Below are 27,529 nucleotides of genomic sequence, written 5' to 3' on the forward strand. Positions count from 1 at the left end.
ACTGGTATGGGCTCCTCCTATCCAGGTCGAAGTATCAAAAATGGGCCGAGAACAATTTTGATGTCTCGTATCCATCTGGCCGTCATGCTGCAGCTCGCACACCTCGCCGCTCAAGCAAATAACAACGTTCACCTCGTGCATCTCTCGCATTGACACCAGGCGACGCGAATATGATATAGTCGGCTTCCCATTGTTCACTTTTATTTAGATGTGTCCATCAGACGGCTGGCAGCCTCCTGCTGCCGCTGCGCAAAAGAGGGGGGGCAAAAAAAAACAAAAAAAAAACACACAACAAAATAGCGGCTGTGGTGGCGGCGCTTTGCATCTGACTCGTCTTTATCTGACAAAGGGACTTTGATTCCCTCCTCCAGAATGATTTGAAAGAGATGCCTATTCCTGTCCCCCCATTCAAGTGCATCCCTGTGATGAGGGCAACACGCACACACACACACACACACACACACACACACACACGTTGACAAAATAAACAAATAAATACAATAGCTTGCCCTGACGGCCACTTTGATCAAGTCCATTGATGTGGCAGCGAGCGAATGGTGGCCACGTCGACGGGCAAGTTGCAGCTCTCTCGTCATATGACCACTTTATTAGGTACACCAAAGCACAAGACTACTATCAAGCTGCAAGCGATATTTCTTAGAGATGGGCCAGCTCTCGGGATTGGGCTGGTACCAACCTTATTTGAAGGTATCGGGTACTCATGGGGGCTTCCAATACCAGCCACCGATACATAGAGCAAAAAAATCCTCAAGTAAGTCAGTGAAAACAATAACGTCATAATATAAAAACAGCAAACACAAAACAAAAACAAAAGCCAATGAATAAAAAAGAGTTTTAGTATGAGTTTTAAAAATCCATTTTTTTTTCAGACAGGAAAAAAAAAAAGTGGTCTTAAGGAGAAAGCAAAATTTTGCTTCGCATGATCTGACCCCCATTGGCATAGCAATGAACGGAAATATCATACTTTCTTAAACCGGAACCCCGAGGCAGCAAATACAGTGAAAATAGCAAGGGCTCTAAAATCGAACCTTGTGGAACACCAAACGACATTGGCGCAGAGTTGGGCCTCAGCGCAACCGAGGCTCACTTAAAAAGTCTTGCCGCCGAATCGGATCAAAACCACTCTCGAGTGCTACCGCTAATGTACGTCTGGCTGAGTTTCGCCGTTCGAATCTCAGCTTTGACTTTTGTGCGTGGAGTTTGCATGCTTGTGAGTTTTCTCCAGCCACTTATTAAAACTTAAAGCTGCTCTATATGATCAAATAAACCAAAATGTGATTTTTGGTGCAGTGTTTACAGCCCTAGCCTGTCACAAATAATAATGGGCGATTTTGAGCCTAAACGACTCCCCGAAGGTGCGGTGGGCCTTGCCGGCCTGCATGGCGCTTGGCAGTCATACAAGTTGTGTGTTTCGAGCACGAGGGGACCATCAGTCTCTCTGGCTGGATAGAAACTCCCGGCACAAATGTCCGCTATTCATCATTTGGCCTTCACTTGGCAACTTTGGCCGCCGCTTCGCCTTCCTTTGCCTCCGATGTCACGTCTCATTGTTTCCCACGCTTGGAGCGGCATCGCGGCCATTTGTTTTGAAATTGGTATCAAAGCAAGGCACTCGGAGTGCCGTGGCAGCGGCGGCCATGTGAGTGGAGAGTGCAAATGCAAGCCAGAAGCGGCCGTCTTTGTTCACGCTGGCAAGCTATTGTGAATTTGTGCCCATTAAACAGCTGCTCATTTTGAATCAGAGATGAGCAAACTTAGTTGAGTGACAGCCTTGTTCGTGTCAGGAATTTAACACTTCTTCATCCTCTCGCAAAATAATTGAAATTTCTATTCGCAGACTTTCAAGATGGACTGGCTGGATTTTCAATTTTGACTCGCTGCTGCCACCTGCGGACAGAAAAGGAAATGGCACTCTCCTTTCTGAGAGGACCATTTGTGTGTGTCGCTTTTCTAGCCCAAGTTCGATCACAGTTCTCGGCGCCGCTCAAATTTCTGGTCGCGACTCGTCCATAATGAGCGTTGCGTTACATTGGCAGAAAGCACGTGGGAACTTTGAACCCGATTCCAGTGTGAAAATTCTTTTCCACACGCTTGCACGAGTATTTGTGAACAGCTCAAGATTGATGAGGCAGAAATGATCCAGATAGGAATTTTGAACGCACCACATTCGATTTGGTTGGTGAAGTTGTGGTCAGTTCGTTGCGATGCTTCCTTTGACGCCCCCCCGGCCCCTCCAAACACACACACACACGCACACCTCCCGCTGAATTGAAGCCTCGTGAGCATGTGTTACGCATCTCCCATGGCGACAGGTGGACGCCGTGAATAGATGAAATGTGCTGATGTCCGTGCCAGCTGCTCACAAGCTCTCTTTGCATTATATCGTCACCTCCTTTTTTACATTTTTTTTCTTGGTAGCCCAGTCACACATCTTCCTTTCGGCCTGGCCTCCTTTTTAATGATTTGCCGCTTGAATTTAATGAATTATGCCTGCCGGATTGAAACGTCTGCTCGGTTATTGATTTTCAAACGAGAAAAATGAATACATGACCAATTAAATGAAACGCGGACAGGAAATGATGTTTGGACCGAAATAGAAAGTGCGGAGCCGAGTGAAAAAAAAAAAAAAAAATGTCACATGGCGGCAAAGTGCCAAGTGGTTCGCAAGTCTTCTCCAAAAATCTTCTCTCGATGAAAAGCTGCATTCCAATTCGGCTTGTAAAAGTCAGGCAGACACGACGGCCTTGCTGACCCTGACCGCTCACCACAGGTTGCAAAGCGGGATTTAGTCCAAAAAATGAAAAGGCAAACAAGGAAGCAATAACTCCGGCGTTGTGTATTACGCCATAATGACACTTTTATTCCGGGAACGATTGTCGGCATGTTTCATTTTCCGACCGCTTCTTTCCTTCTGTGTCACTGCCTTGCTGCAGGCGCCACTCAATTCCAAAAGTACACGGCGGAGCATCCGCAGGCCCGCTTTTGATTGAAGGCTCTCCAGCTCCTTTGTGATGCGCCGTTGCCCGAAGGTGGCCCGCAGGTGCGGACCTTTTCGCAGGCCGCCGCCGTCGCACAAGTTTCAAAGGCGGCGGGCCTCCGACGCACAATCGGGGGTGTCATTTCAACCACCTGGCGCCTGACAGCAGCTCTTTTCGTGCTTTTTCGCACACGATAAACAAGATGAACACAAAGCTCGCAGGCTGCTCCCAGGAGAGCCGTCGGCTCACAAAAGGGATGAACGGCGCTCATTTAACCCGAGTTCACGTTCGACATCGCACCGTCTTTGCCATCACCCCGCCCACTGCCTTTGAGCTTTGCCGGCAGGGGAGATTTGATTGATTTTTTTATTTATTTATTTTACGCACATGTATCGTTGCAAGTCTCTCAAGAGTCAAAAGTTTTAAAGAACACCTGGTAAGGCGCTAATTGCGCAGAGTGCATAAAAAAAAAAAAAAATTCTGCCAAGACTTCAACATTTGTCAACCGTGAAATCAATAAAGGACAAAAATCGCATTAGCTAAAAGGAGCGATGACATTGATTGAGGTGTCCAAAGTTTTTAAAAAAAAAAAAAGAGGATAAGAAATACAAATTTGTATAAGTCTACCCAGGATGGCCGAGTGGTCTAAGGCGCCGCGTTCAGGACCCAGTCTCCCCAGGAGACCTGGGTTCGAATCTCAAATTTCCCCATTGTGGGACTAATAAAGGGAATATTATTATTATTATTATTCCGACATTCCAAAAAGATGAAATGTGATTTTTTTTTTTTTTTTTTTTTTTTGACCAGTTGCACAACCTTGAGCTGCTGGTCCAGCTTCTGAAGCTGCACCAAGAAATTAAAAAAAGGCAGAAAGTCGAATACTGTCAAATATTTATTTCAAATATTTATTTACTTTGGTTATTTTACAGAGGAGTCGGAAATCACGTAAATAACTAAAACACTTCTGACATCTGAAAGAATCAAAATGTTTTATTGGCTTTGTGATGACTCAATTGAATTGAACAACCTCTTTTTTTTTTTTTTTTTTTTTTTTTGCCAGCCTTGATTGAATTTTCAGTTTCATTTTGCAGCACAACTGCCGCCGACACGCACTTTCTCTACAAAGCCATTTTCATGCGCTACACTTGTGTGTTGAAATCCAAATCAATAAGAACCAATCGCTGCACGCAAGGGGACTTATTTATCATGCGGCAGACAACGACTCGAGATGGCCCTTTGTTCCACCCCCCCCCCCCAGAGTTGGCGCGAGTCGTTAGCGGACGTAGCGCAACAATTGCGCAATCCGTGAGCACGCGCAAATAAGACTTCAAATATGGCACGGTGCATTTGAACTTTGACCTCCCGCGGTTGCCAGGTCGGTGGCATCCGTCGGGAACGAATCGTCCCCCTCCCACGTTGCCAAGATGAAATGTTGACATGGCGCGGCGAGTAAACATGCAAACATGGAGCCACTCGAGGACGTCAAAGCCACGGCAATTTTGGCGACCCCCCCCCCAAAAAAGAATGCGCCAACCGTCACCGCTGATGGATTCCATTCATCAAAACCTTTGGCGTCGTCGCCGTGTTTCTCCCGCGCCGTAATGTAATATTGACCGCAGCCTCTAGACTTGCCGTGGTGCTGCTCATTTAACGACATGTTGACATTTTGCGATAGATTGAACGCGCGCTTTCCACAATAATCCGCCGGTAATGCAAAGAAAATGTTTACAGAGACCTCCTGTCGCCGCGCTGGATGACAAACACGCGCAAACGTAATTAGATGCGGCCGCACACAATAGCCGATAAAATAATTATCATGAAGCCAATTGTTATTTTTCCCACTGTAATTGAAATGCACGCCTAGAAAGCGGGAAAAAATAAATAAATGCGATTGAGCTTTGTTGTTTGGTTTGCAAGCGTTGTCTGACACGGGCGACCCGCGAACAGCGAGGAGCCCAAAAGCGGCCACGAGCGAAATGTCCGTTGATGTGGCCTTGAGCAAGACGCGAGTCCTTTTTGCGTCACGGCCGCGGCACATTCAGAATCCGATTCATCTGGCTCCAATTTAGTGTCTGCATTTGAGGAGTCGTCGATTTTTTTTCTAAAATTTGATAGCAGGCCGGAAAGTGGCGGTGGCGAGTCCAAAGTTTATTCATCCAACAAGTTTTGTTTCCGCTGATGCGTTTTATTTTGTGTTGCGTTCCTTTTTAATGATTTTTTTTTGTTTTTCTGTACGGCACAAATAAAAGCGAGCAGCGGCGCCGTATGACCAACAAGGCACTCTTGAGCAGCTTCAAGGTAGAACGGTGCAAATCTCGACAACCCGAAAGCTCGCTCCTTCGACGCGGCTCATTAGACGGCGCTGGCGGACATCGCTCGGGATTTTGCGACACGTCTTTTGAGGCCGCGTACTCGTCACGCATTCACGCGCGTTATTAGGTTTGTCTTGACGTCTGCCGCTGATCTGTCTGACCTCTGTGACCTTTTTTCGGCTATTAATGCATCCTGGTTTCGTTCAGCAAGATGAAGACTTTTATTTTTATTTTTTTATTTCTTTTTTTTGTCCTCACAAGAATTTCATATGAAGCAATCAAAAGGGACTTATCCCACTCGGGAAACGTGACCCACGCGCTCGCTGTTGATACTCACCAAAATCCTCTTTTTTTAAACTCGAGTCGAGAATGAAGGAAGCGAAGGATCTTTCCGATCTCAAATTCATCAGCCGCTCTCACAATGCTTTGAGCGTTTAGGAGAACATGCTCAGTTTTTGCGTTCCAAAGTGCATAAAACGAATTGAACGAGGCCCAGCTGACTCCTTTCTGCGCTGCTGGCTCACATTCCGCATCACATATGGACCATAAATACGTCCGTGCAAGCCAAATATGCGCCAGGCCCTTAATAGGGGACATTTGAGGATGTCATTTGTTTCCGTACTGCGGTTGCAATGTAGACTCCATTTTTTTTTTCTAATTTCCTGAAACGATCTTAACATGTTCAATTAAAAAAAAAAATTAAAAAGAAAATGATTGTAAAGTGTAAAGTGCTGAGATTTCGAGAAAGTAGCACAAAGGCCAACTGAGAAGGGTTTTACTCCGTCTTTTGCAGAGTTGGGCACTTGACCCTTTTTTGCCGGTCGGTCCCCTTCGGCCGCGATCTTTGTACCGTTCCGGACTCAACCCTGCGGACTTATTCGTAAAAATCAAATCGACCTCCGGTCTTTGTTAATTGAACCGCTTTTTTCAAATAAATGTCACCCGACCCCTGCCCCAAAAATGGCCGTCTGGCCGTTCCGCCACTGCTTGAATCGAATTGATCAAATGCTAACATGCTCGCAGTTTTCCACCTTGGCCAGTTTCAGTGCCATATTCGCATCTTTGCCTTTTGTTTTCCCCAACAGCTCCACTCGGACGTGGACAAGGGCGACGGCAAGGTGAAGTACGTGCTGTCGGGCGAGGGCGCCACCTCCATCTTCACCATCGACGAGAACACGGGCGACATCCACGCCACCAAGAGGCTGGATCGAGAAGCGCAGGCCTACTACACGCTGCAGGCGCAAGCCGTGGACCGGCTCAGCAACTTGCCCGTCGAGCCGCGCTCCGAGTTTGTGGTCAAAGTGCAGGACATCAACGATAACGAGCCCAAGTTTCTGGACGGGCCCTACTTCGCCGGAGTGCCTGAGATGTCGCCGCTAGGTGAGCTCGCTATCCGATTTCGGATTGCGAATTGTGGCGTGCGTCAAACTCTCGGGCACTGACGTGAGGGAACCTACAACATATGCTAGCATTCATGCTAGCGCACGCGTTAGCTTGCACGCACACTTCCGTAGATTTTAAGCTGCATGTGTTGAATGAGTGCTTCTCAATTATTTTACGTTACGAGCAAGAAGAAAACAATTTGTTGGTTGTGAAAAGGTGTGTCTCGTAATAACTCTCTAGTTCCTCTAAACCCGTGCTAACGCCCCCAATATCCAAACCGCTTAACCCGAGCCGCCACCCCGCCCCCCCCTAAGTCCAAAGTTCTTCTCTTCACCGCCCCCTTTGCTTACTTCAAGCCCGCCTCGGCGTGCTCGCGCTGCAAATGCGAGTAAATCCAGGTAAAAACAACAACATCCCGAGGCCAGCGAAGCTCGCAGAGAGTGGCAATTTCGCCGTTAGCCTCCTCGCGTCTGCTTCGGTCAGCAGCCTGTGGTCTTTTTTTTTTTTTTTTTTTTAATACCAGCCGGGCTTGTTAGAGTGTCGGCCCCTCGTCGCTTGATTTACATACATCACCTGAAATGCCAGCGTCGGCCTGCAGGCTGTTGACGGCTGACGCATGTTTGAGAGGCCGCTCAAGCGTTGCTAACGTCGGGATCGCACGGCAAGCACGGAACACCTCCAGGGTGTTTTCTTTCCACGTTGGCGTTTGCGGCGACGAATACGTTGCGATGGGGGACAAAGCGGATTCCGTCCATCGCGACGTTATCTGGCCTCGTCGCGTCCTCCAGTCGAGATGTCGAAATGCCGTCGGCCAGGCCGGGAGCTGTAATCTCGTCACGGTGCCAGCTGGATGTCACCGGCGCCGCAACGTTCCAAAGATTGACGCACTAACTTCTGTACCTGCACTGGATCGAATTTGTGATTTCGCAAATCTTACCGATTGTAAATGGATCGAGTGCAAAGTAGCTACGGTTGCTGTTTCGATTGCCGTTTTTTTTTTTTTTTGCTGGCCGGCAAAGTTCAAGTGAGGTGACGCGACAAATCCTGGAGTGGGATGAGGATCCTGGCTCATGAGTGTTTTAAATACGGCGCTCGCGTGAAGATTTACACCCGGCTCAACTTGTCTTTCACACGCTGCTCCTTTGACCTTGGCGCTTTCAACACGCCGTAATAGAAGCTGTCACGACTAAGAGGTGATGATATAATCCGGGCGTCCTTCTCCGGCCGGCGCGACCATAACTCTTGCCCGGTCGCTCGGGCGGCGTCCAGCGCGCGGAGACGCCGCCGCCGCCGCCCGTTAATTGTGCTATTTTACGAGGCGCACGGCGGACTCTAATCTTCAATTTCCATGATCACTTCATTCTGTAAAAGCCTGTAAAACACGCCTCGCGTCGCTTTTTTTTTTTTCTTCTTCTTTTACGAGCGGCTTTGGTTCTTTTCTGTCATATGTTCCGATATAAACGTGCGCCTCATTCAAGTGAAATATTCCGCTGGCTGGCTGCAGAAAAGCAGGCGGGAAACGATTCATTTGATGCCTTTCAAGGTTATCCAAGCGATGGCCGCCAACAGCAAAAGTTTTGAATTTAGCCACTTGATGAAATTGGCATCTTTCCTCTTGATGATGTCGTGACTTATTTGCGACACGCTAACGTGCTTCTTCTGTGGTAGAAAAGAGAACGTTCAGTTTGCACTCCAGTCGGTTAGCATTACAGCTAACATCTTAAATGCTTTTTCTTGAAAGTCGAATCCAAAAGCAAATTTAATAAACCGTGATATTCGTGAAAATTGCTGGGCCCCGCGGGGGCCACCGTCGGGACAGACTGCCCAGTTGCGTGTTTGAAAGCCTAAACTAATCTAGAAGTCCGAATTGAGCAGCCTGACCGCCATTCCAAACCCTAACCGTGTCTTAAAGACCTAACTTGTAAATCTTACCCTTGTTTGAAACCTTAATGCAAACTTGAAGCCCTACCAGGAAGCACCAACGTTATCTTGAAAGCAAAATTGGTCACCCGCAGCCTTGAAACCTTTCTGGGAAGCCATAACCTCAAACTGGATGTTTAACTTGCTTGAAACCCTAACCCTGGCTTGAAACCTTCATTTGCTTGCAGAATAACGTGTGCTGGGGTCTGGTGAAGTGTGCCACTGGCGTTCCTCATCGCAATCTGAAATGCGCAAACAAGGCTTAAGTCCTCGTTAACATGGACAGATGGGTCACACTCGCCATCTGGCTTCCATTTTTTTTTGGGGGGGGGGGCGCTCAAAATGCTGCTACAATTTGGACTGGAAATGGAAACGAGGGGAATCCAAAGTTGAAAGCAAAAGGAATTACACTTGAGCTGCTGAACAAACGTGGTGCCAGTGGGCGTTTTAGCGCATGTTGTTTTCAGAGACGCTTCTTCTTCTTCTTCATTAGTGCTGAAAATAACAAAGCAAGTAATGGCAGCGTTACACCTAATGACATTATTTAGCGCCTCGCAACTTTCTCTCCCTCCAATCTGACTCGGCTCTCAAGTGTAATCGCTCACGCGCTCCGCGTCGCCTTTTCCACAATTAGCCACAATTTGTGGCGGTTGCCGTGGTAACTAATGAAGGGTTGTCCGCCCCCGCAGGAACCATGGTCGTGCAAGTGGCGGCCACCGACGCCGACGACCCGACGTACGGGAACAGCGCCAGGGTGGTGTACAGCATCGTGCACGGGCAGCCCTACTTCTCTGTGGAGCCCAAAACAGGTGCGTGTTTGAGGGGGGGGGATTTGTGGGCGGATCCCAGTTGGAATGGAAATGGAACTTGAAAAAAAAGTCCAAGATTATGAATTTGCCTTGTCCTGTCCATCATGAGTAGATGCACAAAAATTGTATCATTTTGCTTTGAAGCGCGAATTTGAACTTCATTTTTTGGGGATCCTCAAGGATCAATGATTAGCACCCTCATTGTTTTAAAAGTACAGCTCATGTGAACTTGGGTGGCAGTGTCAAAAATGTTCTGCCTCCTCCATCCAATGTCATCCCAGATTCCAGTGAGCGGTCGACTTTTCAGTTTGCAGCCGGCTAATGTTTGTCAATAACGCAATCGGCGGCCATTTTTATAAATAATGCGCAGTGGGATGTTGTCGCCGAGTCTTTTTAACTTCTTTATTTTCTGAAATGCCAATCCCGTCCTGCGGAAGCGTTCACTTCACCCGGCCGCCTTGCTCGCGTGTGCTTTCCTACCACCACCGCGAATCTCGCTAGCCAATTAAGCAGCAGAACCGGCGCCGCCGCACACCTGTGAAGCTTGTTTACCGAGTTGCTTCGAAAAGGCTCCATCAAGCCCTCAATGCTGCGAGACAGCCGTAATGCCGAGCTCAACAACTCGAACGAGCGCCAAACTTTTCCCGAGCGCCGACTTGACTCAAGGAAAAGGCGAAGCCGCGGCCCGGATAATGGCTGGATTGTAATAACGCCTGCGATGGATGAACGGGCGCGAGCAACTCGGACTCGGGCTGCAGCCTGCAGTGAGAAAAATGAATGCCCTCGCGAAAGCGCACACGCAAGTTTTCAGCATGTACACAGGTATCTTGTGTGTTTACTAAAATGTCCTGTAAAAATCCCCGCGCCGCGATTGGGGAGCAGCGAATGAGCAAATGTGTTCTTGTTGACTCATTCTCTGCTCCGTAATCACCACACAGGGCTTTTTGTATAATGGACTGTATAGTTTATTATCATTTAAAAAAATAATAAAATGGTCGCGTCGTTAATTACGTTCTTGTTGCGGCACAATTATAGCTTACTGTTGATTTGTACGTTCGTGCCCGTCCCTGTTGGCTATTTTTTTTTTCCTGAGGCTTGGCGCGCACGTCAAGATGATGGGGCTGATTTTTTGCGTCTTCCTGACAAAGCACAACAAATGGCGCATTATTTAAGGCCGTCAAGAGTCTTCACATTGGAAAACGTGCTTGATTTCAAGAACACACGATTATTTAAAAAGGACGTCATGTATATGAGATATTTCAGAGAGGAGTTGACCGAGTGCCTTCCGTGAGAATTGAATATGCTCCCGCCTGCCGTGAATCCTAAAAATAAAAATAATAAAAGCAGCAACATTTCTTTCTCGCCTGGCCCACAAGCTCACATAGTTGTCACCAAGCGACGTTGGCGAGGTTGTTGTTTGTCTGCCAAGTGCTCCCCCCCCCCCCCGCCCGCCGCTCTCTATCTTTGTTACCCCGTGCGGCGCCGGTGTCATTCCCGGGGAGAGGAGATGATTAAAATCCCTTCTGCGGCACACGGCCTCGCGCCGCGCTCTGACTGGCCGCCCCCGGTGCTAACCAGACACGTCGTTGCGGCGCATTTATCTGGCTGTCGCCGCGCCGCTGGCGGCAGACAGGTGGCGAGCGGCCGCCCGCTAAAGCCGGATACTTGACATTTGTCTGAAAGGAGGAAATAAAAGTTGCGACTTCACAGGAGGCCCGTGGCTCGGCGGGCAGCCTCGCGAGCGGCGCTGATGACGCTGATGAGCTCTTAAAGACGAAGAGGGCACGATGGGATTAGTGAGGCCCCCCCGGGCGCCCCCTTTTTTTGTTTTTTTAGATCCTCGTAACACAAAAGCGGGGCAGCCGCGTCACCAGCCAGGTGACATTCAAGCGCCCGATTCAAAGAAGACTGCGTTATTATCCAAAGACCAAAAACGCGACGTCGACGCCTGCCGCTTGGCACGATTGCCACGTAGGTTTTTGGCCACGTGGACGGATTTGGCGTAAGAGCGTAAAAAAGCATTTTGCATTCAACTTCCAATTGATTGGGGAAGTTATAGGTACTTTTTTTCGATGATGAACTTCGTGCTCGTAAATAATGCCGGCATTTTCTGAGCGCTCGGTGCGCCTTCGCTTTGCTAAGATGAAGTTAGCAAGCTAAGCAAACATTTTGATGATCTGAAAATGTTTTTCGAGCTCGTTGGACGAGAAACGCCGACAACTTCTCATGTTGACTTTTGTACTTGTTGCAACATCCGACTCAAGGTGTCTCCATTCCGTGGCAGCTACGGTGAAATCTCAAAACGCATTCTGAAGCAAACTGTGCTGCCCAGTGTCGGTGATAAAAGAAAAAACCCCAACATGCAACCCAAAAAAATGTTTTCATTTTTCCGTTTCCCATCACTGGATTCCTTCCAGAACTCGTAAAACATTGTCGTCCGAAATATGGGGCGAAAGAAAGAAAAAGACTCAAAACACGACGTTAAAATGCTGCAAATATATTCGGCCAAATGTGAAAAACCCCAAAAAAGCAACCAAATTTAATTTTTTTTTCTTTCTTTAATGGTCGCATAGCAACAATCCCAACGTCGCTTCGTGGCCAGCTGACACCACCGCTTGGTCACGCCTGCGACGTTGTTTGCCAGCAAAGTCGCCGGCTGCTCCACTTATTGGATTAGTCATCTCCACACTCTTCTGATTTTGCGCTCAAACTCGAAGAATTCTGGAGTCAAAAGTCTTGCCAGGATAAAAAGCCCTCAAACACGTCATCACCGATGGCGGAATTGTTTCTGCGGCTTTTTCTTTCTCGGAGTGAAGCCGAGCAACAATTTGCTGCATGTCGACATGCGGTTTTCGCTGAACGCTCCATCAATGGCCTCCTGACAGGACGTGTTAGTCACACTCGCACATGTTTTGGTTTGTTGTTTGTCATCAGAGGGAAATAATTGCACGGCAAGCCGCTATATTAGCCAACAGCAGGAGGCGGCGAGATTTACGAGATGCCTCGGGCCATAATGTTCTCGATTTGGAGCAGCCGCCGCAGCGGGAGTCCTGAGCGGAGCCGCAACACACGCGCACACGCACGCACGCACGCACAAAAAGCCCCCCGCCCCGCCCCCGCTAACATCTCAATCACAAGACGATCACGGCGGGCAGACGTCTCCTTTTTGACATTTTCGCCCGGGCCGTGAGAGGGCGTTCGGTCGGGATTGGACGTGGCCTTTTCTTTTGTTTGAGCGCCCGCCTATTAATTAGATTCGCCGACAAAGCCGTCTCGCCGGCTGTCACCCGTCACCGACACGTGGACGCGCTTTTCTTTTTGCGAGGCGAGTCGTGTCGCCGCCTTAAATAGCCTTCAGAATGTAATTAAGGCAGCCGGCGTTTGCCATTAACTGGATTGCGCTCTCGTTCTTCCTGACTTTGCATGCTTGCATCTTGAGGGGCTTTAATGTGTGCGGATAATTACGGCTGAAGGAGCCGCCGCGCTCCAGGCGGCTATCAATTAAAAGCCCGGGCCTTCGCACCTTTCCGCGACGTCACCTTCAAGCGAAACTACAAGCAATCGATCACTATAAATTACAAACGTGAAGCGCTTTGGGCGAGGCGACGTATGTGTTGGGCTCGTATTACGCATCGCTTGGAAGCGGCTGCAGCGCTTCACGATTAAGAAGCGCTTCCCAAGGGCACCTTGTACATTCAACTTGGGATTAAGAAAAAGCAGAATGGCTGGAAGAAAGCGATCCGGGGGATGCAGCTGCACCGCCTCCTCTTCCTCTTCCTCATCGTCGCCCTCCTGACCATTCGGCCCCCCTCGGCCACCTCGTTGCGGGGGGAGCACTTTGTCAAAGTCACCCTTCGCCACCCACTCGCTCGTTGGCCGCAAATGCCACTAATTAGGAAGTCGCGATCATCCGCTAAACACTCGGAGGCCCGCCCCCCCCCCACCCTCGGCGTGTCGACAAATTGTTTCAAAGTAGTCGCAAAAGATGTGCCGCTGCCAAAAGAGGAAATTAATTACTGGTTTACGGTGCCATGAAAATGCGGCTCGGAGAAATTGCGGGCACTTACGCGAATTTCGCCACTTTTTCACCGCTGGTCAAAGCCAGCTGGTTCCTGTCGTTCGATATGAAAGGAGCCTCTAACGGCAGGAGGCTGGGTGAAGTCCAAACGCTTCCGATGAGAAAAAGACGCTGGGCGGCGGCGACCCGAGACTCACTTTTTCCTCTCTTTCCAACTGAAGTCCAAATACAGATCGTGAAACTCCATTTTTGCCAAGACTGAAAATAACATGATCTCGTCCGTGACCTTTTTGTCATGTTGCCATGGTAACGCTCATCCGTGGCAACCGTCTATATGTCACATTGTCATTGACATTCCACATTCTGCGGCTCCCAAATCGCTAGAATTGCCCCCACCCACCTCGCGCGTGTCGCCGGGTTTAAGGTTGGGATATAGCTGGATGGAAAACGTAGCCGTCGTCTCCCACGTGGACATGATTGCTTCCCGCTCTCGTTATGGCAAGCAATCACCGACCGTTAAATCTTTGCCACGATCCACTGCTGTTGAATGTTGAATCTGTAAGTTGGTACAAAGTTTCGCGCCAACTTTCTCCGCGAAGATGAGGTCGTCACACCCCAATATTCGTCATACGCATATTTCGGTAACTGAGTGTATTTCAGGATGATTTATGAGAGCATTTCAATACTTTTTGTGTGAGTGAGGGGGAAAATAAAAAAACAATGGGTCGTGAGTGCGCGAGCTTTAAAGTTGTGTGTCGGAGGCCATCGTGAATGACGTGGCCGACATCTGCTCGTGTAAACATCTGTTTTGATGCAAATATTGACAACGCAATTTTCAATAGATTGCGATAAACTTTAAATGGAGCCAAACAGAAAAAAGCAAGGGAGGAAGTCTGCTGAAACGTCGGCAGTTTGGCTCGGCGCTATCGTCCTTGTCACGCTGGCCTCATTAGCTGCGGCTACAAACATGGAAAAAAAAAGAAATTATACGCTCGCCATAATATTTGGCTTCTTGGCACACGCACACAAGCCACCCTGATTTATTTGCCGTTTTTTTTATGGTTGAAGTGGTGACAGCCGCCGCAATGCAATGGGACTTGCCCCCCCAACCCCCCAACCAGCCAGGCAGTCGCTTGACAACAAAAGACTTCACCCGAAACATCCGACAACGACGTCCAAGTTGGACCCTTTTTCCAGAAAAACAAAAAAGCCGTCGCTGCCGCTTTCATTAGAGAACGTTTCCATGTTGCCGGGTCACTTTGGGCACATTGTTAAGCTTTGCTACTTGCACACACTTCACTTTCATGGTCCTTCTCTACGTGTTTTTTTTTTTTTCATCCCAAGAAAACAATTTCAAGTGACATTTGAACATGAGGAGCTGTTAACTCCTTCACTGCCAGCTGAGTAAAAAAAAAAAAGACGTATTTAGCCGTCAATGGTATTGAATGAGTTAAGCACTTTTCAATGTGACAAAAAAAAAATTTGACGTCATATTTTACCAACATGAAGACAAAAAAATATTTGTAATAATTTTTTTAAATTATTATATATTTGAATTATTTGTAATTATTTAATTAAATTATTTTCAATTGCACCCGAAACTTTAGTGGAAATGCAGTTTATGTTTTGAAATGTTTGTTCTCGCGACGTCATCCCTCCGTTGGGATTTGCTTTGTTTGTGGCCGTGCGCCACGCGTGCCAAGTTTGCCGCGCTTATTTAATTACCGATTGATTCTTTCATTCCATGAGCGCCGCCGTTAATTGTGCGCCTAAAAACAACAGCCGCCATCGCGTATCGGCCGCAACGATGTGTTTAACGAGCGGCGTTTTCTTCTGGCTTTGCGCGTCGCCTCGCTGGAAGATGACGAGAAATTTGCCTTTTTGATCTGCTCCATCAAACCGCCGAGCGGTTGAGAAATGACAAAGTAATCTCCGGCATTCGGCGGGAATCTTTAATAAGCGTCGTTTAATGAACGAACGGCAAGTCATTAACTTTGAAAGCAACAGTGATTGCTTTTGAAGGATTCGCGCGCTTTCGCTGCATTTTAAAACGCCCGCCGCTAATTTATCGGGAAATATTGTGGAGATAACGTTTCGATTGCAGAACGGGCGGCGTTCATCAAAATGATGCGTGGCGGCCGTGCAACGGATGCCGAGCCGGGCCGGGCCGGGCCGGGCCGCTCATCTCTTGCCGTTCGACGACCGAGAAGCAAAGTGCTCGGAAAGTTGCGTTTTTGTTTTGGAGCGGGAAGCGTTTCGTCTGCGGTGGGCGAAATTTTGAACAAAATGTTTTTGTTGCGTCTCAGGTGTGATCCGGACGGCTCTGCCCAACATGGACCGCGAGACCCGCGACCAGTACGTGCTGGTCATCCAGGCCAAGGACATGGTGGGCCAGATGGGCGGCCTCTCGGGCACCACGTCCGTCACCGTCACGCTCACCGACGTCAACGACAATCCGCCTCGCTTCCCTCACAGTAAGTCACGACGACCGTGCCCCGCCCATTTCAAGACGCACAATCGCCCAACGCAAATTTACGATGAACACTTTTGCATTTTCCCCGGCAAAAATGTTTTTTCTCAGTGGACAAAAGCAAGCGAGTAAGAAACTTTTTTTTTTTTTCTGCCTTTCAATTTTGTGTTGATTGAAATAATGTGCAATAAATAAAGTGATAAAAGTGCACTTTTCGAGAAGCTGAGTGGCAAGAGAGAGTCGCTCCAAAGCTTTAAACTGCCACTTGACATAATTGCCAACTTTTGTTTCGGATACTTTAAAGTACGTTTGGCTCACCCGACGTACATTTGTTGGATTTATTGATGATTTGTTTTGTCGTTGGCTTCGGTCCATTTCAAAGCCAGCGAGCTCTAACTCAATTTGTCGATTCAAAAATTATGAGGCTTCATTTGCGCGTTCGGTTGGAAGTTACTTGGCTAATTTCATTTGTTCTTTTTGTTCCTCGTTTTTTTGTGAGTTAGCAGAATCCTTTTTTTTCAGTTTTTCGTCGGCGCGTTCGTTGATTATTTTCTACGCGATTTTCTTCATCAGTTTGTTCGTTTTTGTTTTCGTTAGCTTTGACCAACAAACGTTTTTTAACCGGTCCCACCTTGGCGCAGGTCTGGGGGGGGGTTGGACGTCGCATCGGTTTCATAGTCGCGTAAATCCAATCAAAAAAATAAAGAAGCGGAGAAAATTGAAGAATTATTTGTTTCATTATTTCGGGAAGTTCCCCAACCTTGCGGCGTCACAGCACCACTTTGCTAACGAGCTGACGTAAAAAAAAAAAAGGAGGCGACTTTGCTGCAAGGTGAGCTTTCTCCCCGCTTCATTCCTCATCAAATTCACGGAAAGCTTTGGCGTCGAATTACTGGAGTGAATCGGATTCCATTTTTTTTTTTTTTTCCTCTCTGCTGTTGTTGTTGTTGTGGGTTTATTTCCTGGCGTGCTAATGGCTTCCCGGCTCAGCTGGAGGATTCAAAGACGCGTGGGGCTCCTTCTTGTGATAATCCAAAGCGCCAGCAATCAGTTGACCACCGACAGCCGCTCGGCCCAAACGCTCAATTTGCTTCCCGGTGCCAACGTAGCGAGCGAGCGAGCGAGCGGGCGAGCGAGCCAGTTTGCAGCCCAACTTATCGATGGCGCTGAAATCCCACCGAGGTGATCAACTCTCGGGGAAGTTCTTCACTTTCGTTCCCGAAGACCTCGTCGGGTTCAAGTTGAGAATGCATCGGCCCAAAAAGTTTTTCAAAGTCCCGGAAGTAGCTGCTTCAAAGCAAAATGCGGAAGTTTCCAGATTGATTTGAGATTTGAAATTCAGACACACCGGAATGAGTTTTGGCTGGCGTTGTGTTCGGGACAAAAAAAGTTTTCCTGAGGAGACGCGCTCGTGAAAAGCAGTTTTTGGAATTTTTGGGAAATTCCTTCATCAGAAGAAGAAGAAACAAAAATGGACATCCGATGGCCGAGACCAAAATGCTTGACAAGTTTGCGTCTGCTTGGAGCTTATTTTGGCAAATTCCTGAGTCGAAGTTGATCAAACGATTCCGAATTGGGATGAGCCCCAAGAATTTCATTTTACAAACGGCGTCTTGTTCCGTTTGAGGTTGGATGAAGCGGGTGTCAAAGGGACACATTTTTTTTTTCACTTTTTTCCTCGCTGGGTCAGGACTCAGTCGCTTATGGACCAGGAGAGACCCGCCCTCGAGCTCCACACGGCAAACCTGGACAGGCGAAAAGGTGGAAGCACAAATGGGATTTTTTTTTTCTCCCTCCGCCCGCTCGCCTTTTTTAAGCGGCGCTATTCCACGGCAAATTAAAAAGCCATTATCCAGATGACATGGCAGCAAACAATGTGGGGCAGATTAGCATTTAGACGTTCGCTGTCCCGAACGCAGAAAGGTCTCATCGTGAGCTCCCGTCACGCCGATCGGCCCGAGATTATCATGACCAATATTCTTTTATTCTTGGCCGACGACTTGAAATGCAACAAAAGCGCGGCGTAATTGAATGTCGCCAAGTGGACGCTTGGATCCGGGAGGACCGAAGGACACAATGGAGTTGAACTTCCATTTAAGGAGCAATGAATTGGGGAAAAAAAAAAAAAAGATTTCAGCCACACCGTTTAAAGTCGAAAGTCCGCCGGATGAGAGCGAGTCTCGTCCGCAGAAGAAAAATGTTGTTAAGCATTCAGACTTTTCGGCTGCGTCGCAAGCGAGACGTGTCTTCCGACCGCAATTTGTTGGGAACGATGAGAGCGTGTTTAAAAGCCTTTTGTGTAAAAATGAAAAGAGATTCCGCTGTAATCGCGCTTCTGTAGTTTGTTGGTGTGCAAACTCACTTTGAGTTCAGGAGCTTTGTTTTTTTTTTTTTTGTCGCTCATTCATAGGAAATGTTTGTCCAACGCTTCTGAGCCGCCGATTAGCAGTTTTGGTCCAAAATTGCGCCTCCGCACCGACTTGTGTAAATAAGAGCTCGTCGCCACGGCAACCCAGATGCTTTTAATATTGACCGCCTACATCAATAAAGAAATGTCCCCAATTACCGTTTGTTGGCCTTGCCCAAAGTCCAAAGTTTGTTCCACTCGCAGCGAACAAATTTGTTGGGCCGCTCGTTCTCCCAAAATGCGCTTCTCACCTCGCCGGGGGTCTTTTCTTTCCAGAGGTCAACCAGTACACCGTCCTGGAGTCGCTTCCCGTGCGCTCGGTGGTGGCCCGCATCAAGGCGGCCGACGCCGACGTGGGTCCCAACGCCGAGATGGACTACCGGATCATGGACGGCGACGGGCCCGGCGTCTTCAACATCACCACCGACGAGAACACGCAGGAGGGAGTGCTCCTCCTATTAAAGGTACCGTCCGCAGCAAAAAAAAAAAATTTTTTTTTTTTTTTTCCATTCATTCGCGTTCCAAAAAATCCACATCAAATAAATGATTTAATGCTATTAAAAAATTAAAAATACATTTAAAAAAAATGAGCAAATACATTTTGAAGATGTGTGTAGTCACTCCGGTCGTGAACGTTGCAACACAGCTCACGAGCAAACTCTGAAGAAGATTCTATGGTTTGAATCAAGTGTGAGCAGGACGGCGGCCCTCGAGGACGACCGACTTTGGAGTGGACTCCTAAAAATGCGAGCTGCGTTCAAGACTGCTGTCGTGTGACGCTCACGTTTGCTTCTTGCTGCCGCGTCACTCAACGCCCATTCATGTGCAAATATTTTTTATTTTTTTCAAAAGCTTCCAAGTTGTTTTGCTCCAAAAGTGGCCACTTCCAAACAGACGTTGTGCCACCATGGCAACAGATGCTTTTGATATTTACCTCCACCATAAAAGAAGGAAATGGCCCCAAGTCTTCGGTTTTGCTCGGCCTCGTCCAAATTGTCTCCAGGCCGTCGTGCCGGCGGCGTCACGCGGGCCAGTTGGATCTTTTTGTCGGATTTGTTGCGGCACTGCAATTAGGAATACAGTCGGGCCGATCAAAGTGTCAAGTTGCGCTTTATTAAACGCGCAACGCGCGGTTCAATAACGCTAAAGTGAAATGACGGCGCCGTTTGCCTGCACGCCGCTCGATCATTTTGCCCTCGCCGCACACGCTGACGGGAATCCATCAGCGACGTCTTTGCGCTAACTTTGGAGTCATGCCTCCTTCGTACTCCATTCTCCATTTTGCGACTCGGCAGCCTCTGGACTTTGAAAGCAAGAGCGGCTTCTCCCTGCGGGTGGAGGCCACCAACCGGAACATCGACTCCAACTTCCTGAACTCGGGCCCGTTCAGCGACACCACCCAGCTCAAGGTGACCGTGGAGGACGTGGACGAGGTGCCCGTGTTCGCCTCGCCGCTCGGCAGGATGTCCGTCTCCGAGGACGCCCGCGTGGGCACGTCCATCGGGAGGGTGTCGGCGCACGACCCGGACACCTCCAACAGCGGCATCAGGTACGGCCGGGATATTTGCTGCACGCCATCGGGGATCAATCGTCTGGTCTGGTCTCAAAGAGTGAATGAGTTACTTTGACTCAACAAATTTGACAAAAATCCAACCGTAGAAGACGGTAACAGGCGATTTCCACCAGGGTGCGGTAGTGAGTAGCGTGAGGCTCAAGTTGTTGATCGATCATGTTTTTTGGTATGGCACGAAGGATGTAGAGACGTTCCCAAGCTCAAGTGTGATCCGGCGGATAAAAAAAAGAAATTGGAGCTTCATTCAAAAAAAAAAATTCAAGCTTGCGAAGTCCCAAAAAGTTTATTGAGGCGCTGCTAACGGCTGGTGAGCGACCACAACACAGTTAGACAGTTGGAATTGATTTTTTTTCCCAAATTACCGCGAGAGTTTGAACATTGGGATTGGCGAGTGAAAGGCCGCCGCCGCCGCCGCCGCCGTTCTTAAACAAACACGGGCGAGAGTCTTAATGGCCTGCAAAGTCAGTGCCAGATGGCACCGCGTGTGCGAGGGCGAGGGCATGCAGCATCCGCAAAAGTGAAATGGCATCTTGACGACAGAAAAAGGGCATTCCTTCAGTTGGGTCGCGGCTTAACACGCTGGCCTTTTCGCTTCCCAACACAGCGTCCGGCTGCCAATCTTTCTGGAGTCGTGCCCCCCTTAGTAGCCCCCCCCCCCTCCTCGCCTCGCTTTGCATTCATTGAATAAATTGAGTCCGCCACGATGGCTAAGAACGCAAATCAGAGAATGAAATGAGGGCAGTATTGTCGCGGCAAAGTTCTTCTTTTATTCTTTCTCGAATTGAATTCTTTTGGCACGCTCCAATTGATTTTGTCTGACGTGGCCGTTTGCGTGTGCGCAGGTACTCCATCGACCGCAACACGGACATGGAGCGCTTCTTCAACGTGGACGCGCTGAGCGGCGTCATCAGCACGGCCAAGCCGCTGGACCGCGAGGCCAACTCGCTGCACAACATCACCATCCTCGCCATCGAAAGTCGTGAGTCGGCCAACGTTCCGGCGCCACATTTTTCGCATTTACGTGCGTCAATCGAGACGAGTCGGCGTCCTAATGGAGCACATCATCGGGGACACGCCGGAAAGATTTTGTAGCGTTGTGGTTTTGTCAGGGATGTCAGCGAACATTAATTGAGGTCCCTCGTGACGACGGCCGCTCTGACCTCTGCGTGGCCGGGGGGCGGGGTCACGCCGACTCAGGGTGGCGGCGCTCACGTGGCCAAGCATGCGCGCTTGCTTTATTTTTGTTTTCTTCTTTCGTTTTGGCCATAAAGGAAAATCTTTTCGCATCATCTCACACACAACGATCAAACCCTTTCAGCGCGTTCCGGAGACGATTTTCATTGATTTATTTATTTTTTGTATTACGTAAATTACGTCAAGTTTTTGTCACGTTTCCATCGCGGTTTGGACTTCCTGTTTGGAGTACAAGATGAACCGATCGGCCGACTACACTTCGCCTTGAGGTTTCGCCGATTAATCGACTAATGACCAATTTATCATTATTCGATTAATCGACAACTATTTTGAGAATCGATTTCCTTTTTATCTTTTTGGGTCGACAACTGCTGGAAGGGCAAATTATTGGATGATTGATAATATTTCAGTTTGCTTTTTACAAAAGCGAGTCAAGACGACACATTTGTCGCATTTATGCGCTTGTGGCTCTTTTTCGACTTTGTGGTTGATTTGTAGTGATTATCGTTATTGTTGTCGTGCAAGTTATCGTGAATCACTTTTGCTCTCACTTTATGCTGATGAGCATTTTTTGTTTTGTTTTCCTGGACTTGAACATGATGATCTAATCATTTCTGAAGGTCTCGCTCCCAAAAGATTGACTCGGCACTCCAGAGACGTTTTGTACACAAGACCGCCACTTTTTTTTTTTTTTTGATGACATGTGTGCGTGGCGTGTTGCCACTTGGACACGCTTTGCATCAGAAGATCCGCCAGCCGGCAGCCGCTTGCGTCCAAAACCAGTCGGCGGCCCCGGGGCGCCGCGTGTCCTTTTTCTGTCGCCGCCGCGTCAGCCGCCTGAATGTCAGCGCATCATCTCGGGCCAGCCGGGCGGCCCCGCCAAACCGAATTATCGTCTGGCGCGCCCGGCCGGCGACGTTTAGGCGTTGGCGCGCAAAGTCGCAAACCGGCCCGAGTCGGCTGCCGTCAAACTCGCAGCTCGGTGGAAGCTCGCGGCGCGTTTGTCACCTCCATTTTTAAGCGTCCGACGTTTGCCACAACGTCATTCGGCCGAGCGGAGCGGCTCCTTTGCCGACTTTGTGGATTATTTGGACTGGCCGTGTCTGTTCCGATTGGAGGTCGCCGAGGTTACGATCGATATCTCATCGCGACTCTTGGTGGCTGCCGTCCGGAAACCTTTTTGTTTTGTCTTTCAGAGGACCCGAACCAAATCGGCAAAGGCGTGGCCATCATCAACGTGCTGGACGTCAACGACAACGCGCCCGTCTTCGCCATCGACTACGAGAGCCTCGTGTGTGAAAACGCGCCGCCGGGCACGGTACGTCCACGCATTTCCGCCGCGGGTTAGCATGTCGCTAATTTGTCGAGCGACCGCTTTCGGCCAAAGCGACGAGACGGCCGTTGACGCGACCGTGCAATCGATCAGCGGGCCATTTTTGGAATATGTTATTTGTCTGAGGCTGAGATGTGGGAGGCGAAAAAAAACCAACCAAAGCAGCAAGTGATTGCTTTGCTCTGCAGGAGCGAGTCGATTCCGACTTGCGAGTTGTTTTGTTTAATTCTTTTGCTGTTAAAAAATCATTAAAACACAAAGCAGGTAAGTGCAGTTGAAGCGAAAATGAAATTGTTTCATCCGTGCGTCACCCTCAGGACGAAGAGTATTTATTAGAGTAAACATTGCATCTTCATTAGCCACCGCCGTTATCGACAAAACATCCCGCCGCCGCCGCCGGATGATTATCGTCCTTTCCACTTGTCCGCCGATGATTATTGTTGAACGAGAGCAGCAGCAGCTTTCTATCAGCCATCAATCTGACGCCGCCGGCGCTGCCGTTCGATATGCGCCTTTGTGTGTTTGTCCCGCAGCGGCCGCGCGGCTCATTTATGCCCGACGTCGGTGTGACAAAGTCATTCGTTGACGATCAAAGCGGGCCGAAAAAGTCGCCGCTCGCCTGCTCAAGCCGACTTCACGAAAGCGGCGTTGCGTTTCAATTCCTTAATGAGGACGTGACGCGGAAAGGACTCGTCCCAAAAGAATCCGATATGGTTTTTGAACAAATCTGCATACGACCTCCGCGTTGTCGAAAACGGCGGACGTGTCCACGGTTCCGATCTGAATCGGACGTTTGTTCCCGGTCGTTTGCTGGGGAAGCGTGCAATAAAAGAGATTTCATGATGAAATGCCGGCGCCGAGATGCGCGGGAAGTGGGAGCGGCTGACATTTAAATGGGAGAACGACGTTTGAATTCCAAGTAGGCGGGACCAAATGCTGCCGGCGGACCGACTCCTGATTTCTAATGAATCGGACTGCTCCTTTTGCGGTCATGGCCGCGTCCCCTCGCTTAGGCCGCCCACTGGCTGTCACGCCCGCCGGCGCGACGGGAGCGAGCGGGCGGCTGGCGTGGGCATAACCTGCCATCGTTCAGGCCTAATTAAGGCGGCCCGGTGGCGCCGGCTCCCCGCAGGCCGCACTCGCCACTTGTTACGGATCATCGGCGGCGTCTGTCGTCTGCCATCTTTATTAATTGAGATGGTGATGAGGGCACGGCCCGGCGAGGGACTGCCGCCGGCGTCCGCTTTGGATGCCGTAACGTAAAAAAAAAAAAAGTGTAACGACTCCCATCGGCGGGCTGGTGCCAGATTGTGCAATTTTCATCGACAGCGTTCGGAGAGGAATGAAATTGACGCTTTTGGTTGTGTCTTGTCGATGTTGGTGGCAAGCGTCTTGATGACGTTTGATGTGGTGATGACCAGAAATTCACCGGCCGAAGGTTGGAAGGCAACTTTGTGCGAGGACGGCAACACGAATGTTTACGAACTACGTACGATAAATAAGAGCGCCTTCTTTCACACTGGCGGGAATTTTGCAAGAAAAGTCACGCGTGAAACGTTGTCAATATGCCAGGAGACGAGAAGATGCATTTTTTTTTTTTTTTAGAATAAAAACTTTGGCGATTTAACAAATTGGCAGCAGATAAAAGACGCCCATTTTGAGTTTCGCTTTAATTAGATTTTTCTTTTACGTGTGTGTTGGCTTGTGCTGTGTTTATTTTTACTCGTTTGGAAAAAGAAATCTTCACTTTCAACGTTTTGGTTCAATTGGGCTCATTACTTTTTCAACCTCTGCAAATGATGGCAAGGCATGAATAAATAAATAAAAAGTCATGAATAGTGAACCACGTTTGATATTTTTGATGGATTGAGATTTTGTGACATTGACAAAGTTGACATTCAAAATAGGAAGAGAATGTTTTGATGTTTTCTTCGAGATGTGGCAAATGACTGCCGCTTCTGCCACTGAAAGAAAAGCGCTGTTTTGTTTTTTTGTTTTTTTTTTAGTTGTTGTTGTTTCGTTGTTATCATGATGTGATTTTTTTTTTTTGTTTCTCACTTTACAACATTAGCAAAGCTGTGAAAAGACTTTCTGAGAGCACTTTTTTTTTTCTCTGCTCATGACAAAGCAGCGCGAGGCAAGTTAAGAATGGCGGCAAACTATTCTCAAGTTGCACCGATTTACCAAAATGATTTGCGGACCGGTTGGAATATCAAGTCTTTACTTGTACTGAAGTAGAAAAAAAAACTTTTTTGCCACCTCTCCTCAATGCGTTTTCTCAGCCCAATTTTTTTTTGCACTTTGGCTCCATCCAAGCGGCGCCACTTCCGCCTGAGTCGCGAGTGACGATGCCCTCTGGCATCCGTCCAAATTATCACTTCACCCCACAAGGTGAGAGGTGAAAACAAACATGTCGAGGCGTGCGGCAAGCAACGCCACGCGAGCTATAAAAAGAAAGCAACATCTCGCCGGGAGATGGGCGGATCGCGGCGGCGGCGACGGCGCACATCAAACGAGGCGCCGAACGAGGTCGTCGGCGTCGCGAACTGCGAAAGCCGCGGGCCTCGACACGTCCTCCGTCGGCAAACGCGGTGACAGCTGTCACGTCGCCACGGCGATAAGTGCCACCTATTTGACGCCGCGCTTCTTTCTCGGCTCTCTGCTCAACTTCCACGCGCCGCCTTGATCTCCTCCACTGCCAAGCGGGCCCGAGTGAAGTTTGCGTTTGCTTCAAAGACGCTCGGCTGCGTCTGATAATGCGCATTAGAATATTCTAACGAGACTGGAGGTGTTTTCCTTTCTTTGCTAATGTCAAAGAAGGCACCCGGGCGTGTTCTCTGTCACGTTCGATGCTCGCGGTTCTCTTCACAAGGCGTGTCGGCTCCCTCCCGCTAAGAATGTTGTCGCTTTTTTGGAAACAATTTATTAGGCTTCATTAAAGTCGCCGAGCCGCACGATAATTGGCTTTTTCCGAAGCGCTTGCGTGTCTTATCAATGTCAAGTCAAGTCACTTTTATTTGCAAATCACGATCGAAATTACATTCTCCCGGGACAGGATAGGACAAGAATCTCGTCCCAATAAAAGCAACAAACTTTTGCAACGTGAAGAATCCAATTGTATGTTGTTGTACTTTACAAAAATGTCCGTTCATGTCATTCGAAATGTTGCGCAACAAGTCCGAATGAGTCTGTGACTTGAATTTGCGGACGGGAAGCAACGAGTGAGAAAAGGCAACGTAAATGCTCACGTTTGAATTTGGCGCCGCTCATTGTCGTCACCGTAAGGACGCGCGCACAAGCGCTACGTTTGTCCTAATTGGGCGCGAAGGGTGCACGGGACACTTTTTAGTGTGGCGTCGTACATCAAGTCCATAATGACGGCGGCGTTTGATTTTATTGCCTCATTAACAAAACTTTTTGTCACGATTCATGAAGCAAGAAATGTTCATTAATCGTGTTTACTTGCTTTGCCGCCTCGCTATAAATGTCACTGACACGCCGTCGTGCTTCGGGAACAAAATGTTTGATGCGTTTCCACTGGTCAAAGCGGGTACTTGAGGGTTCTATTTTGAGATATTGTGCCAATCTTATATTCGATGAGGGAAAGCAGATTCATCATTGGCGCCGAGTCACGTTTTGGATCGTTTTTCAGATCAGCCCCCAAAAAAACCCTCCGCGACCTTTTGGAGCGTGCTCGGCGCTTTCATCAGGTGACGGACGGCCTCGTCGCTGAGGCAAATTTGCGTCTCCATCCGCTCGCTGCCTTTCCGCTTTCCCCGCTCGGCCCATGAGAGGATTCCTCGGCAAAAAGCGCCGCGCGTTCTCATGAAAGGCATTATACATGACAAAGTGTTTGATTTACAGGCGGGGGGGGGGCTTTTCCCCGCCGCCGCCCGAGTCGTCTTCGACACTCAAAGGACATGAAAAGGTTCAAATTGTGTTCGGGCCGCCTCCCCCTCGTCGTTTTCATCGTCATTGTCGCCTCGTCGTCGAGATTTCCAGAACAGTGCCGGCGTGATCCGCCCGCTCAATGGCGGCTTTTGGGCGAGCTGTCACCACATTAGGCACACCTGGTTTGGTCTCGGCTAATCCCGCCGCCGCCGATAAACAAACTTGATTGACGTTGTCGCAGACGCTTTGATACGTGCAAATCTTTGGGGCGGCTTGCGAGGCTTTTGGATCACGATTTCGAGGCTTTCAGACGGGAGTTCGGATCTCGCGCGAGAAGTCATCACACACTTTCTGGTCCCAGAATACATTTGAAAAGTCGCAATGGCAAATGTTGTCTCTGACCAAATATGCTGCGTTTCTTAAACTTCAGATTTCAAAATTAACCCTGAAAATATGGTTTCAAAATTGGGTTAGGGTTTCAAACTTCAGGGATCTTGTGCAAAGCTTGCTGATGAGCTAATCTTTTGAATCAGGGAGACTTCAGAATCACGATGGGGGGGGGGGGGTTCTCGTGGACCAGACTTGGACTTTAAGAGTGAGCCAAGAAGTCTGGGCTGCCCTCCTTAAAAATGAGGATCACATCTGATGTCAAAATATTTTTTTTATGATTGTATTTGAACTAAATCAAGAAAATTTCTTCACTTCAAAAACATTGTAAGAACACAAATAAATTGGGCAAAATGATTCTTGAGCAGCTAAACGCTCCGGCTGAGGTTGCGAGATGGGCAGACGAGCTTTTGCGTCTTTTCGTCCGTCGCAGGTCATCCAGACGCTGAGCGGCGTGGACAAAGACGAGCCTCCGAGCGGCCATCGCTTCTTCTTCTCTTTGGACGGCGCCGTGGTCGCAAATCTCAACTTCACCCTGCGGGACAACAAAGGTGGGCCAATGAGGGGCTAGTCAAAAAAACATGTATAGTAAGACCTTTTTTTTTTTTTTTTTATATAAAGACGATGTAATGCCTTTAAAAAAAAAAAAACGACCATATACAGCAAAGAGTTTTTTTTGTTTGTTTTTAAAGACGTACGTTTATTTCATGGAGAATGCCCGAACATGCCACAAGATGAATATTTCGTTCGGCAGTTGCGACTTTGAAGGTTTGCGGGTTTGGAATGCGAGTGAACGCAAAGACCGAGTGCAATCAGCGTTGTCGTGGTTTTTT

General features: G+C 48.6%; 2 protein-coding genes across 12 annotated transcripts in view; one reads left to right on the forward strand and one right to left on the reverse strand.

The window, feature by feature from the left end:
• LOC148318612 (cadherin-7-like) overlaps positions 1 to 27,529 on the forward strand; it is an 87,136-nt gene that overhangs the window by 55,108 nt on the left and 4,499 nt on the right. For all 7 annotated transcript variants that reach the window (XM_088282390.1, XM_088282395.1, XM_088282392.1 and 4 more), the window contains 8 exons: positions 6,397 to 6,691; positions 9,304 to 9,423; positions 15,748 to 15,915; positions 18,595 to 18,782; positions 19,614 to 19,867; positions 20,734 to 20,870; positions 22,282 to 22,403; positions 27,130 to 27,247. In XM_088282390.1, the coding sequence (XP_088138516.1) occupies positions 6,397 to 6,691; positions 9,304 to 9,423; positions 15,748 to 15,915; positions 18,595 to 18,782; positions 19,614 to 19,867; positions 20,734 to 20,870; positions 22,282 to 22,403; positions 27,130 to 27,247 (1,402 nt within the window). The remainder of the gene's footprint in view (positions 1 to 6,396; positions 6,692 to 9,303; positions 9,424 to 15,747; positions 15,916 to 18,594; positions 18,783 to 19,613; positions 19,868 to 20,733; positions 20,871 to 22,281; positions 22,404 to 27,129; positions 27,248 to 27,529) is intronic.
• Positions 26,946 to 27,529, reverse strand: part of cdh19 (cadherin 19, type 2) — a 64,975-nt gene continuing 64,391 nt past the window's right edge. For all 5 annotated transcript variants that reach the window (XM_088282398.1, XM_088282399.1, XM_088282396.1 and 2 more), the window contains one exon: positions 26,946 to 27,231. The gene's annotated coding sequence lies outside the window, so the exon portion shown is untranslated. The remainder of the gene's footprint in view (positions 27,232 to 27,529) is intronic.

The sequence above is a fragment of the Idiotropiscis lumnitzeri genome, chromosome 19, assembly GCF_059441095.1.
Source record: "Idiotropiscis lumnitzeri isolate Australia: NSW breed Sydney's pygmy pipehorse chromosome 19, RoL_Ilum_1.0, whole genome shotgun sequence".
NCBI lineage: Eukaryota > Metazoa > Chordata > Actinopteri > Syngnathiformes > Syngnathidae > Idiotropiscis > Idiotropiscis lumnitzeri.